Genomic DNA, 14,858 nt, shown 5'->3' on the forward strand with positions numbered 1-14,858 from the left:
GCCCGCCCCAAAAGCAAACTACAGTTCAAGCCCCATCCATCAATGGTGAGGTTACCAAGGAGATAGTATGAACAGCTCTCCTTGAAGATATTAAGCACAAGGCACACTAGAGCTGTGCAGCGTACAGGGAAAACACAACCTCATCCGATGCCTGCTTACTAGGAGGGAAGCCCCATGAGAGACTGTAGCCAGGGAGGAATATGGCCAGATAACCCCAACAGCAAGAGGTCCAGCAGAGTGAGAATGAGAAAGACCAGCTGCCACAACAGAAGGAGGAAGAACATTTTTTATTAGAAAATGCATTTACTCACATATATTTGTGCAAGGCATTCCCATTTCCTAGGGTGTAAGATTCCACTGAAGCAAGAACTTGCCTCTAAATATGTTCTGCTTAGAACAGAACAGTATAAGTGATTTAAAAATAAAATAAAATCTAACTTCAGATTTTTGGCAACATAGGCCAATTGTTTGCCAGCTCCACGTTTGCCCTACTCTACTCAGAAGAGCCTTCCAGCTCACTTATCACGTCATTACTTACCTACTGTATTTCAAAATCTCCAAGCTAAGTTAGGGTGCTTCTAGGCAGTGGAGCGTTGCCCATTAGGGAGAACGGGGCATTGCCCCACCAACTTCAGTCTGCCCTTAACCAGTCTCCCACCTGCCTACCTTCTTACAACCAGTCCAGGGAGTGCTCCTAGCAGCCAGCTTCCCCCTTCTTAGACTCAATGCTGCCCTTGTAGGACTCAGCAGGAAGGAGGATGTAGTCAAAACTAAAATGAGCTGCCTTCGCCTATCAAAGGCTCTGGCTCCACTTACTGCTCCCTCTGCCTTCTGTCCCAAGAGTCCCAGTGGCCACTTGCCATCTCTGCTTCCAGTTCCAGACGTGAACAATTAGCAGCACTCCGTCCTCACTGCTATGTTTTAAGGTGGAAGTGGAGTAGCTGCTCAGAGAGTGTTAGAAATCTGGAAACAGAGGCAGTCCCCACCCCCTTTCCTCAACCCCAAATGTTGCAGGTAGGGGGAGATTTTCATTCCCTTTCGCCACTGAACTCATGATTACGATGTTTTCTCCCCTCCCTCCAATTTGGGGTCAGAGAGAGACAAGAAATACGTGCAAGGCAGTTCTATTTGGAAAGGGAAGAATTAAAATGCCAAGTTGATTTCTGAGATCCAAACCATCAAGAAGGAAGTGGTTACAGCACAGACTGTACAGCCCTTCACCAGCCTGCAATAGAGCAGAACACCTGCATAACAGGTCATCTGAGGAAATTGTAGAGCTGCTCCATTGTTGTTGTTTTTTAAAAAGGTTGATTTTTTTATTTTTTTAGCTTGGAGAAGGAGGCAGGGAAGGAAGATGAACAGGGAAAACATGGGAGGAGGACGTTTTGATTACAAATGGCATGTACATGTCCTGTAAAAAAATGGATGACAAAGTGTACTACGGCAAATGCCCAATGAGAAAGCTGCCTTGGACAAACTAAAGAAAGTCATTTGTGCCTCTTCCCAGGAATGTTTAGAGCGGGGGGTGGTGTTAAAGTGAAAAGCAAAACTGTAAGAAAGCAAGAAAGGTCATCCAAACCCCAGCGAATGCAAGGCGAAAGCACAACATTTCACTTCTAAGAGCAACATTTCACTTCCAAGAGCAGAGTCCAAAGCAAAGTCTCTCCTCCCCAGGGCTGAAGTCTCCTCCCCCTCAGATGCAGAATTAGTGTCATGAGCCAGAGCAATGCAGGATCCCACCATGTACATTCCTTTATTGAGAATGCAATGGTGGGGACAGCTTCTGTGGTCCCACTTGCATTTCATCCCACTGGGACTGTGCCTATGTGGAAGGTTCCCCAGCCAGCCAGTGAGGCAGGCAGTGGTTCAGGAGGGCAGCAGGTCACTCGCATGGCCGCTTCTCACTGAATTTGCTGGTCTGCTCTTCAGCTTTGGACAAAAAGCGCTCGTGGCCCTGGATAAACTCGTCGGCCAAGTCAGCGCGCAATGGGTGGTCTGGGTCAGGTTTATTCACCAGCATTATCAGTTCCGCAATCACTGTGGGTCAGAAAAAGGTAGGAGGGTCAGAAAAGAGCATAACGTATGTAATAACTTCAAGGAGAGAGAGCGCAGCAGAATGGACAGATGAGCCATGGCCATCCAATAGCCAGTTGGCTCTCCCTGTGCACTGACACACACAGCTTTCTTGGCCCTACCTTGGTCTGCCTTGGTGGAAGGTCTCCAGTTCTCATTGCTGACAATCGGCAAGCACACCTGGCCCTTCTCATCCACGTTGGGGTGGTAGATCGGAGTCTTGAAAGTGACCTTGGGAGGCTTGAGGGGGTACTCGCTTGGAAAGCTGATCTCAATCCGGAAGGCGCCTTTGTTGTACGGGGGGTCATCCTGAGCACAAGGACAGGAAAAGGCAGTAGTCACCTCACAGTGCAAATGGTGCTTCCCTGTATGTGGGCTGTGGGGATCTAAAAAAATAAAAGCCCAGATTCAAGCAGACCCTTCCTGCCACCTCAAGGCGAATAGAAAATCTGAACCCTCCTCTGTAAAATTAAATGATACGGTGCTGCCTTTTAACGATGCCCAAATACATTGCCTGAGGCAGTCACTTCACCCTACCCCAAAGGCCAAGTTCATCTCTCTATGAGCCATTGGTGTTGCCTTTGAGGCTATTCAGGCCCAGCCATTTCCTTGCCTTCCCTAAACTCACCGGCACTAGAAGTCCCTTCCACAGCAGGACATTGTTCACATCTACTTCAACATCCCGAAGGCAGCGGAACCCGGACTTCTTAATTCTATCCAGCTCCTGAAAAAGCAAAAAGATGGTTCCAGGCCTAGTGGTGACAATTGCCCAGCAAAGCATGGCCATCCTGTTGGACCAGGGGATCTCAAACTTTTCACCTCCAGCAAGGACCACTTGCCTGAAAATTACTGAGGCCCACCAGCCACAAAAGGGAGGCAGAGTTTAGCATAATCCACTGGCATTTACTGACATCATTTTCTACAGGTATATAATCCATCTTTGTAAATTACTCCATTCCTTCCTCGTCTTTTCAGTTATAGCAAGGAGCACCAGAGCTCGGCTTTCCTCAAGCTAAGTACAGACATTTACTCATAAGGTATTCTGACAGCCTCTCACTTCTAGGAAGAATTTGCTGATCCAGAGGCACTAAATGGAGACAACTTTTTCTTTTATATTTTTCATATCCCATCCTCATGTGTCTCAAAGTATTTTTCCCCTCTCCAATCCTCTGCCACCAATTTCTTTCATCTCTCCTTCCTGGGCAAACCATGGTTTGTGACATCTCAATGCTGCCAATGTCTGCATACTGAACACCTTCATTTTGGTCTACTAATATAGCCTTGCCATACCATGGAGGACTTGGCAGCAAGAACAAGTGAGACCCTCACTCTCCATTTCCACATGTCAAGTTTCCCAAATGCTTGACACAAGATCTGTGTTTGTGTCATTTACCTCCTGTAAATCAGTTATATCCACCACCTTTATTTTTGTCTCTCTTCCCCTCACTCAAACAAGTCACAAGCTGCCTTCAAAAAAGATAGCAAAATATTAATCTTGGGTATCAGTACGTTTCTAAAAGTGAGAAAGATCTTTCCTAATTTAGTCCCAGCTGGCCTGCCCTCTCTTCCTTTCCTCTAAGTTTCAATTCATTGACAGAAACTTCCTCAAGAAGTTGAGATCATAACAGCAGGCATATCTCCTTTCTCAAACTTTATGGCTTTTCTCATCCACAGGACATCTGACATGCTGCCAACAGCATTATAATTTGCGCAATTTCCTTGCTCTTTCTGAGCTTAACAGTAACAGAAACTGAAAGCTATTTTTCACTGCAGCTGAATTGGCAGCTTCACAGCCTCCCTCCTTCAGACATTTCCCCTTCAAACCAGTATTTCAGCTTCAGTCTGTTTGAAAATTGTAGTCAACATTCCCCCTGCTAAAATAATAATAATAGTAGTAGTAATAGTAATCCCCATCATCCTGGGGACAGCAGTTTAGTCTTCAGATACACAGTTCTCAGCACTTGCACTAAAGGTACCAAATTGTAAGTCGTTTTTGACATATGCTTATCTGTTCCACAATGAATTCAGAACTGCCCTTAATAGCGAATGCTATCCAAGAAAGTTGCACTTGAGGGTTTGCTGTCTGTTGCCCACCTCACCATTTATTTATTTTTTACTAGTCTCTCTAAACTTGGATTTTGATTGTTTTAAAAGTGAGAGATGGGCAGGTTGCACCCGCCTCCCAAAAGCACGTTATTACCCATGCATTTCTATATGTTCAAGTATGCATATCACCACCTTCCCCACCCCGGTGAGGTCTTCCGTGCTCTGGGCAACTGCGCGGCAGGCAGGCATTCGAGAGGCAGGCCTTGGCTCAGCCTAGCGGTGCCGCGACGAGAAACGCTTCGCCCGTCCTCTGGCCAGCTGTGGAGGGTCCATGAAACCTTCCCCGGCAGAAAAGAGGCGACCCGATCCTAAGATGCGAACCGTCGCTGGATCGAAGCGCCCCCTTACAATAAAGCGGAAGCGGCGGCAAGACTAGGGCAAGCGTCCCTCCCTCCCCTCAAAGATCCCACCTTCACAAGCCCGCCTGGCTCGCCTCTCAGCCCTTCCTAAGCAACAGATCTCCAGAGCAGCTGCGCGGGACCGAGAAGGTCCGGGATCTGCCGCGCCGCCCCCCGCGCCTACCTTCGCCACTCGGCGGGGCGCCGCCGCCATCTTCGCTTGAAGCGCCTTCCGAGGCTCCTGCTGCTGCTGCTTCTCGGTGCGCCGGGTGGCTGGCTGCAGGTTGCGCTACTGCGCCGCCTCGGAGAGAGAGCCGCGAGAGGCGAGGAGAGGGTTTTCCTTTCGGAAGAGCGGGCAAAAGCTCTCTCCGGGTTAGGATCTGGATTTCCCCGCCGCATGCATGAGCAGCACCGATTCCAAAATAAACTCCCGTCAGCTAATCGGAATCACTTCCTAAAGTGAACCATAGACATTATTTGCATCATGTACGACATGCACACACTGGATGCAAAAAACCGCAACAACAACCTGTTGCATAAAAGGTTGTTTTCTTTTTTTATATTTCAGATTACCATCAGACTGGGGGGTTGCTACTTTCCAGGGGCAAAGAGGGAAACTGGAGCTTTCAAGGTGCCCCTCCGTTCTTAGATCCCCTCCTCCCAGACACTCAGCATTCTGTGCCACTGTCCTTAGTCCTCATTGGGGTGTTTTAGGGTTTTTTCCTCTTTGGGTTTTTTTCTTCGTTTCTCTTAAAAATAGTTCGTACTTCTGCAAATCTTGGGGCTCCTCCAAGCCTGCTAGTACTTCCCTCTTGTGCATGGATGGTGATGTTGTGTGGCTGTCTATAATACAAGGGTGCCATCTCTCAGGGTTTTATCCCCAATCAAACGGCTTGCGGCTTAAAAAAATAAAATAAAACCCCAACCCGTAGAACATCCCCCTTTCCTTATATACAAAGTTTGTGTTTCTACTCCTTATGGCTGCAGAGAAAAACTCAAAGACATGGCTGTGAAGAAGTCACACGCGGATTCAAAACTTAGCTTACCTGAATGTGAGGATGCTTCAAACAACACATGCTTCAAACAACATTCCCGCCTCTTCAACATATGTAATAAAGTCAGCATGGCAGCATGAGTGTAAAAGCAGTTACATTTGAGGTCGGCGGTTCGAATCCCCGCAACGGGGTGAGCTCCCATTGCTCGGTCCCTGTTCCTGCCAACCTAGCAGTTCGAAAGCATGTCAAAGTGCAAGTAGATAAACAGGTATCGCTCCGGCAGGAAGGTAAACGGCGTTTCCGTGCGCTGCTCTGGTTCGCCAGAAGCAGCTTAGTCATGCTGGCCACATGACCCGGAAGCTGTACGCCAGCTCCCTCGGCCAATAAAGTGAGATGAGCGCCGCAACCCCAGAGTCGGCCACGACTGGACCTAATGGTCAGGGGTCCCTTTACCTTTACATGCTATATATTTAAAGCACTCTTGTTCCCTCAAAGACTTATGGGTGTTATTAAGAGTTGTTGCGAATTGTAACTCTGTGAGGGATGAACTACAGTACCCAGAATCCTTTGAGGTGAATAATGTGCTTTGAATGTGCTTTGGATGTATAGTGTGTACCCAATAAAAAGACAGCCTGGCGCAGTTGAAGCAGTCATCCTTAAAAGCAGCTGGATATCTGCACCTCACTGCCATCTGCTTCATAGGATGCAGAGCCAACCTAGAGGAGACTGAAATATGACTGAAGTACCTTAGTTCACACAGCAAACTACCAAAAATAACTAGTTAACTAGGAAAGAGGGGAATAGGCGAAGAAGGGTGGGAAACTGTAGGGCAGGGGTGCTAAACATAACTCATGGCAGGCACCCTTCAGAACATTGTGGACCATCCTCTCTGCTTTCAAAACATTTTGGTGGTTGAAGCCTCTGCCTCCTGAGTCACTGTGTGCCACATTCTGCGGCCACCAAATTGGTCTTAGCTGAAATGAATGGGCAGTGTCTGTTTCCAAGAAAGGGATGCCACACCTCACAGAAGTGGGGTGGGGTGGGGGGACTCAGCCGTGTTGCTTTCACATATAGAAGCCTATTTGAGACATATGGAAAAGTTCAAAATGGCTGTTGCCTAATCATGACAGAGTTTGAAAATAAATATTTATTTTCAGACTCTGTCATGATTAGGCAACAGCCATTTTGGACTTTTCCATATGTTTCAAATAGGCTTTTATAAAACTCTGTCATGATTAGGCAACAGCCATTTTGAACTTTTCCATAGGTCTCAAATAGGCTTCTATATGTGAAAGCAACTCTGTCACTATTAGGCAACAGCCATTTTGAACTTTTCCATAACTTGGCTGGCAGTGGCTGGCAAAGGACCCAGTTAGGCAGGTTTCAGACAGTTCAAGTGTTCCCAGGACTAGAGACATCAGAGCAGGACGACCTGCTAATTTTCACAGGCTGCACAATCCCAGCCAAACAGCTCCTGCTTGTATCTCTTGAAATACTTGCCAGAAGTTGCTTTTGTCACCCAGGTTCTGTGTATTATAGAATCATAGAGTTGTAAGGGACCTCAAGGGTATAAAATAGATAGGTGGGGGGTATAGCTTCTTTTGTTCTTTAAAGGTATATAATATTGTTTTATAAATGTATGAGCAGGAATTGGTGAACCAACACCTATTGGATAAAGGGAATTGAATCTAAGGAAAGAATTGTGAGCCAGAGATAAATATGTAACATCAAGCAGCAGTGGGGGAAACAGCATCTAGGATCATCATCATCATCATCATCATTTTAATTTGCATACCATCTTTCTATCTTGCAATACTCAAGGCGGTTTACAAGCTGAAGAAACAGAAAATGTACACCTTATAACAATCTAATGCAATACAACAATGTGATAATAAAACATAATTTTAAAATAAGCAACTTACATCAAAAAAGAAACATTCAACAATCATTAGAACTGTATAAAATAATAATATCAGCATATAAAAGTTAAACAGAGATTCACTCTTAACAGTTACAATAAATAATTTCTAAACTACAATAAATAAAACAACGGCAAGCCACAGTACATCAAATAATACAATACAAACTGAGAAGCAGAGACTAGAGGGTGGAGCAAGGCAGGTGGAGGAAGGCCTTGCCTGATGAAGTCAACTTTTTGGAAATATTGTATTAAATTTGATGTCATTTGGCTCTGATTTGTTAATCTTTATTGCCCCCCTTCAGTTATTTAATTGGCAAAAAAGGAACGCACCCCGAAAGTAATCTAGTTCAACTCCTCAATGCAGGAACCTTTCACCCAACATGGGGCTCAAACCCACGACCCTGAGATTAAGAGTCTCAAACCACTAGTAGCAGTAGGCAGCTGTGTACTGCAGTCCAGCGATCCTTCGGTTGCAATGCTAAACACGCTTGCTAGGGACTTGCTTCTGAGTATGCATTCATAGGGATGCGCTGCATAACTGTGAAATTTTCAACATGCTTTTGATTATATCCACAACAAAAAGAATGGAGGGAAACAGCTAGGCAATATTTCCCCCCAAAGTGAATAGGGACAAATAAGTAGGGATGGGAGAATCTGACAATTTGAGTTTCTCGTTTTCCAGTCTTAATTTCAGTTCTTCACATTCATGTGTAAAAGTTCTAATGAAAGTTACTCAGCATTTTAGTGTTAATTTCCCCCAGCATACATACACATTTGTATGCAATGTCGCCTAACATACGCACTTTATTCTAAAGCAATGTTCCCTTACGTTATGCATTTTTGTGTGTTGTTTTCATGACTACACACATTTTTATGCACACTTTGCCCTGGGATATGCATTTTTGCACATGTTACTTGGCTGGAGAGCTACATTGCAAAATTCAGAAAAGTGTGAACTTTGAAGGATAGCTGTGGAATTGCTTTGGAAAGTGCAGATTAGGGAGCGTCCCCTTTAAATGTAAACTGAATCCAATTTTCCACTCAGTCCTACAAATAGCAAATTAATTTCTTCTGCATTTTAGTGCAACTTTATCAAGCACTCAAGAATAAAAGGAAAACATCACTAGGCCTGGGCATATTTCATGTCACAAAGATATTTCTTGAGACAGCACTGTTTAGAGCCAATCGGTCCTGAACAGCAATTCCTTCTTCACTGACAAATGCTTCAGTGACATGAGCAGTGGAGACAAGTATGGCAGTGGGGGCCACTATCCCACCCTGCAGCATAGACCACTGACAATATGTTTCCCACCTTGTTACTGTCACTGCCACTCCTGCCTAGGACTCATCTAAGCTTACATTTTGCCCTGCACTTTCTAGGCACAGGCCCTCATTTTCCTGGTTCATGTCTGAACACTTTCTTTTTTGCCCCACCACTTTCCCCAGGAAAACCCGCTATTAAACACTGAATCAGAACAAATGGCAATTTTGGTCCATGGATTGATGTTTGCTCCAACTCAGCAGTAAAGTGCAGTGCTTCACAGGGAAACAAACAAACAAACAAATGCTCAGATATGAAACCTGGAAAGCCTGGACCCAGAAATGCAGAGCAAAGTTAAATAAGGACAGGGCAAGTAAGCTTATACTGTAGTTTATTTAATTGGGAATAGAGGGACTGCCTGATGATATCCCAGTTTCTTATAAGTCAAGGGCATGTTCTTTCTGCTCATTGACATTTTGTTCTAAAACGGGGACTTAAAAAATTGGTTTCATTCCCATCCTTGTAGTTGACCTGATCAATTACCTCATGTCAAAAGCTCTCCCCTTTTTGTGCTTCCATTTCCTCCTTTACTGGTGTGTCTGTCTGCCCCTATCCCTGTTTCCCACCAGATGCTTTTGTGCAAGGACAATCACAGCGGAGACACCTCCACCTGTCCCCAACCGTGACCTTAGTCATGGGACTTCTCTGGTGTTCCTTCTACAGATAAGTCATGGGACTTCTCTGGTGTTCCTTCTAAAGATACTGTCTCTTGGTTGTGTAAGTCATTCCAATTTGCCCTAAGGATAAGTCAGATGTTTCTGTTAGAGAGGCAAGTAGCCATATGTCATCCTCAGCCACAGACGCACATGCCCTTGTCACCTCAGGCGACAAAACACATACAGATATGTACACACAAGGGAGTTCACTGAGTGCGGAGTAAACGGGAGTGTGTATACAGCCTTTATGTCCACCGAATGGTGGGCAGTGCTGCCCCTCACATAGAATCCTATTACTTTCTGCCAGAAAACTCAGGCAGCACAGTCTTCTGGATGGAAAAAATGTACAGGGCAACAGGTCCACTGGCTTGGCCCTGGAGCCCTATGTTCCCAGGGGTGCTCCCACTGCACACACGCAGGCATTTGATGTCAGCCTGCCTGCCAGCATGCCTGATGTCAGCATGCACACGTCATGTGCTCACACAAAATTTTGTGGCACAGAAATTTGTGGGTGCCTGGCCCCTTCATGGGGAATGTTGTAGGGGCCGGAACACCTAAGGCCCCAGGTACCCAGTGCCTATGCAAGGCAACCTAGAACAAGGGGCTTGCAGGGAATACCACAACCTTGGTGCTAAATATGTACAGCCACATTGACAATGGCTTCTGTCTTCATATTTCAATTAGTACGGTGACGCCGAACTAAATGCCTGCTTTTGATAACAATTCTTTGCAACGCAAGTGTCCTGTTCTGCATCCCACACATTCTGCCAAAGTTTTGAAAACTGGACAAATTGACCACCGGTCCAACTTAATCACCTGCTGCGATGGGCTCCAAACTATCCTAATAGTTGAAATGTCACAATGGCACCCATCATCAGCCACAGGAAGCTCTTTGCAGAAAGTGTGCTTGCTTCTTTAAGGCACACCTAGACAAAGGGTGGGTTGCATTTTTGAGATGTTTCTGAGAGAGCTACAAGATGCGTCAGAGAGGGCTTGCTTGCAGAATATTTTGCATGGAAACCTTTGCTGTTTAGTGTGTGTTTCTCACCCCTCCACCCACACTCCCAACACACCCCACACACGCTCCAGAGAAGCAGTTTTTTTCCTGCCATGGAGCTGACACAATATTAAAAGAAAGAGCCTGACCTGTTGAAATTTTGCCCAACCTGTACCTGTATAAGGCAAAGGAGCTTGGCCTGAGAAGGAATGGCATTCCTACATTCAGCGTCTCAAGTACTTGTAGTCCACACTGAGCCCACCTCAGTCACTTCCCCTTTTGCATGGCCCATGGAAATAGCTTGCGTTATGTGTCTAGGGTGCATTGGGTTGCCTGCATAGTTCAAGATGCAATGCTGGCAGCTGGGTGAGCCCATAGCATCATCATATCTTATTCGGGAGGTGAAGTCTCCTTTTTAGCATTAAAGTGCTGAAACAGCACTTTTTTGGCGGGGGTGTGTGTGTGTGCAAACAAGGGGAGAAAGTCAGTTGGAAACCCAGATACAAATCCAGAGTTCAGGCCAGATCAGGGGACCCACGGCTGCTTTTCCTTCAAAATAAAAGTGGTGGTGTTAAGCATACTTTTTAAAAAAGAGTGCTCAATATTAATACTATATTAAGCACACATTTAAGAAGCATCCTTGATACTAGCATTATTATTTTGAAGGTGAAGTGGTTAATCTCTAGAAAATTCTGCAGCAGCTGAAATCTGGAAATTCTTGAATTTATTAGCTCTGTCTCCTCTAAACTGTGATGTGTGAGAAGTGTCTGTGGTTCTGGCGAGGGAAATGTGTCTTACATGTGCCCTTCCTGCAAAGGTTCAGTCCTAACACTGAAAAGGAGATGCCATGTCTCAGCTCTGGTGACTCCTCCTGGCCCACATCTGGCGACCAAGCTGCCCAACCAACAGCAGATGCTTCCCAGAGAACATATTTCATTAAAACTAAGGGATATATTAGGGTGTCACTTGTATTAGCTATGGCAAAGGTAGCGGGGATTGATTCAGCTTGCATTTAAATTGTAGTTCACTACACAGATTCTTTTGGCGGGACTCTTCTTGAGACTGCAAGAAGATCAAACCTCTCCATTCTGAAGGAAATCAGCCCTGCATGCTCACTGGAAGGACAGATCGTGAAGCTGAGGCTCCAATACTTTGGCCACCTCATGAGAAGAGAAGACTCCCTGGAAAAGACCCTGATGTTGGGAAAGATGGAGGGCACAAGGAGAAGGGGACGACAGAGGACGAGATGGTTGGACAGTGTTCTCAAAGCTACCAGCATGAGTCTGACCAAACTGCGGGAGGCAGTGGAAGACAGAAGTGCCTGGCGTGCTCTGGTCCATGGGGTCACGAAGAGTCGGACATGACTAAACGACTAAACAACACACACAGATTCTGCTGTGAGAAGAGACTTGACTTTCTCTGATTTTGCTTTCTCTGATTCATTTGCAACAATGCTGCACTCACTTCTCAAAGTAGGGCCAAAATAGATACTTAATTTCAGGGCATGCGCCGAGTACCAGACAAATGGGACTTCACATTAACAATGTAGTCCCTGAGGACACAGTGAAACGACAAAAAGCTGGGAACCAGTAGAAATATTTTGGAGGGGCAGGATCTCTCTCTTGGGGTCTGAAGTAGGGTAGTTTCCACTGCACATGCCAATTGCCTTCATGTATTCTTCAACTTGATTATTTGTAGGTAAAGCAAATATTGCAAAAATGGCACCAGTTTCCAGCGCCGAGTACCAGACAAATGGGACTTCACATTAACAATGTAGTCCCTGAGGACACAGTGAAACGACAAAAAGCTGGGAACCAGTAGAAATATTTTGGAGGGGCAGGATCTCTCTCTTGGGGTCTGAAGTAGGGTAGTTTCCACTGCACATGCCAATTGCCTTCATGTATTCTTCAACTTGATTATTTGTAGGTAAAGCAAATATTGCAAAAATGGCACCAGTTTCCAGTGCTCTCTCCCCACTCAAGGAAACCAAACTTGGGCCATGCTGCCATCTCACTGTGAGGAGGAGTGAGCAACAACTGTTTCTTTGACCACCCCAAATGATACCTCTGTGCCAAATGCGGGGAGAAAAACAGATGAGATCACATATTGTGAAAGAGCTAAAAGCTTGATTTGGAGTCTGTCTGTTGTTGCTGGTATGTTGATGATACTCAGCTCTTTTTCTCCTTTTTGCCACATTCAGAGGAGTCGTGTGGAAGTGCTGAATTGGTGCCTAGGTTCAGTTAGAGCCTGGATGAGGCCTAGTAAACTCATGTTCAATCCAGAAAAGATGGAGGTGTTGTCAGTGAATGATTTGTCTGATGTAGTGTTTCTGGACAGAGTTGCTCTCTGTCTCAGAGTCTTTCTGGACAGAGTTGCTCTCCCCTTGGTGGGCCAGACTTGCTGTTAGATCCAGTTTTTACCATAAAAGGCCCCAATGGCCCCTGTAATATGAAGTACTATTCATCAGCTGAGGCTGGTATTCCCGTTGTTGCCATCCCTCCTGGGCAGAGGTATCTTGTTGCTAATGGCAACAAGCGTTGCTCTTTTTGCAGCCCATGGGGCGGGGACATACTCTATTGCTCCTGGGGGACTTCAGGGGCTACGATCTCAGTCCGTTTTCTCAAAATACTTACCAAATAGAGCGGGGTCCAACATGAAGCATAGTCTCAACAAGGCAAAGTAAGTAGCACAGAGTGTTCCAGGCAGGCAGGGAAATCAGGAGCTAAAGACCTATGCTATTTCCAGCAACCAGGAGACTGGACTTTATACAATGCATGAATATGTACTTTCAGTTTCAACACACCTTCTGCTTTGTTTCTGCTAGTAAAGCCAAAGGAGCAGACCAGATGTGCATGTGTTTAAGGAGCAGAGGAGCACGTGAAGCAGATGCTCTCCCACTGAACTACAGCTGTTTCCCATCACCAAAGAGGTGAGGTAGCTCATATTTGTATAGCGCTGTGCATGGAAGCCCATCGAAGAAGGTATGAACAGAAAGAGCTCAGGGAAAGCAAAAGTTTGTTGTGCGTACAGAGATCTCTAATTCTATTATTCTATCCACAAAACATACACTTATTACAAACATTGCAAATAAATCTTTATTATAGCAAAGTCTTCTCATGAGTCTGCACTGGCCTAACTTTCCTCAACTACTCTTGGGCATAAAGGTGGGGTATGTGACTTGCAGAGCTCAAATATACTCGTATAGCAAGCTTTTCCAACTTGGTGCTCTCCAGACATTTTGGGGACTACAGCTGCTATGAGATCCAGACAACACAAAATGTCAGGACGGCACCAGTTGTTTATTATTATTATTATTTTAAATTTGTATACTGCCCTACATCTGAAGGCTGCAGGGTAGTTCCCAACATAAAAATGCAAAATGAAAACACAAAATACATAACAAAACAAAAACAAACCAATAACCTTCCTTCCTCATATAATTAGCATATATAAATCTGAAACAAATATTATCCTTTTACTTGGGGGGTGAAGTTCCTATTTTTTGGAGCTGTTTCAAGTAACTACCCTGTTTATACCAGTTTGAGGAACGCTACACTACAGGAGTCAAGCCTTGCTGACTACAACCTAGACCACCATCTTGGGGAAGCTGGTTAATCATATATACCTAAAATCAACTCTCTTCCCTGAAATTTCTAATATCTTCTTAATATGTTATTTAACCAACTTTGAACCATCTAAGACTTCTATACTTCTATCATTACAGCCAACTTTATTTATATCTAATTGCTCCTGAAATTTCCTTATCAAATTGAATTCATTAGATTTATGATTATCTTTCCATTTTCTGGCATATAGCATCCTAACCATTATTAAATACACAGACACTGGGTCTGATGAATAGATTTTGTTTTTCCAATAATTGAACAGAAACAAGAAGCAATCTAAAAAGACTCCTGTCCTAAAACATTTCTCTAATAATATTGGCATGCGGCAGCCGTGACCGATTGTTGCTTCATCTTAGCTCACTCCCACCATAAATGAATAAAATCCTCTTAGTCCTCAGGCTGGCCTGCTCCCATTCCTGCCTCATGATTTACAGGAATTCTCATTTTTTAGAGAATTAATCCTTAATTTTTAACTAACTACTGCCTGCAGCCAACCAATGAGATATAAATAAACCCCCTTTTCCCTTCCCCATGATCCACTCAGAAAGTAGATAAGATATGTCACAACAGTTGGGCCATATCGCTTGAAGAATTCCCCACAGAGAAGGTAATTTCTTGAACTCTTTCTTTTCTACTTGAGAAGTACTTCTGTCCTCGGCCTTCCCCTCCTTTGACGGTTTTCTTATTTCACCACATCTTCTAATGATTTCCTCTCAAGCCAGGGAAACTAGGGAACTGGAATTCCCCTGAAGTCCGTGAATCTAATGTTTTCTTTAGGCACGTGATCCGAGATTGCGAAAAATGGGAGAGAGGAGCCTGCAAGCA

At 44.9% G+C, this 14,858-nt stretch overlaps 1 protein-coding gene across 1 annotated transcript; it reads right to left on the minus strand.

Moving 5' to 3' along the window:
- Positions 1–268: 268 nt before the first annotated feature.
- UBE2L6 (ubiquitin conjugating enzyme E2 L6) lies at positions 269–4,996 on the minus strand. Its single transcript, XM_083578394.1, has 4 exons — positions 4,702–4,996; positions 2,702–2,797; positions 2,196–2,382; positions 269–2,037 (listed from the first exon to the last, which is right to left on the minus strand). The coding sequence occupies exons 1-4, from the start codon at positions 4,729–4,731 to the stop codon at positions 1,883–1,885; spliced, it is 468 nt and encodes a 155-aa protein (XP_083434520.1). The 5' UTR covers positions 4,732–4,996; the 3' UTR covers positions 269–1,882.
- Positions 4,997–14,858: the final 9,862 nt, after the last annotated feature.

Source organism: Podarcis filfolensis (genome assembly GCF_964270895.1).
Source record: "Podarcis filfolensis genome assembly, chromosome: 1".
In the NCBI taxonomy this organism is placed as follows: domain Eukaryota; kingdom Metazoa; phylum Chordata; class Lepidosauria; order Squamata; family Lacertidae; genus Podarcis; species Podarcis filfolensis.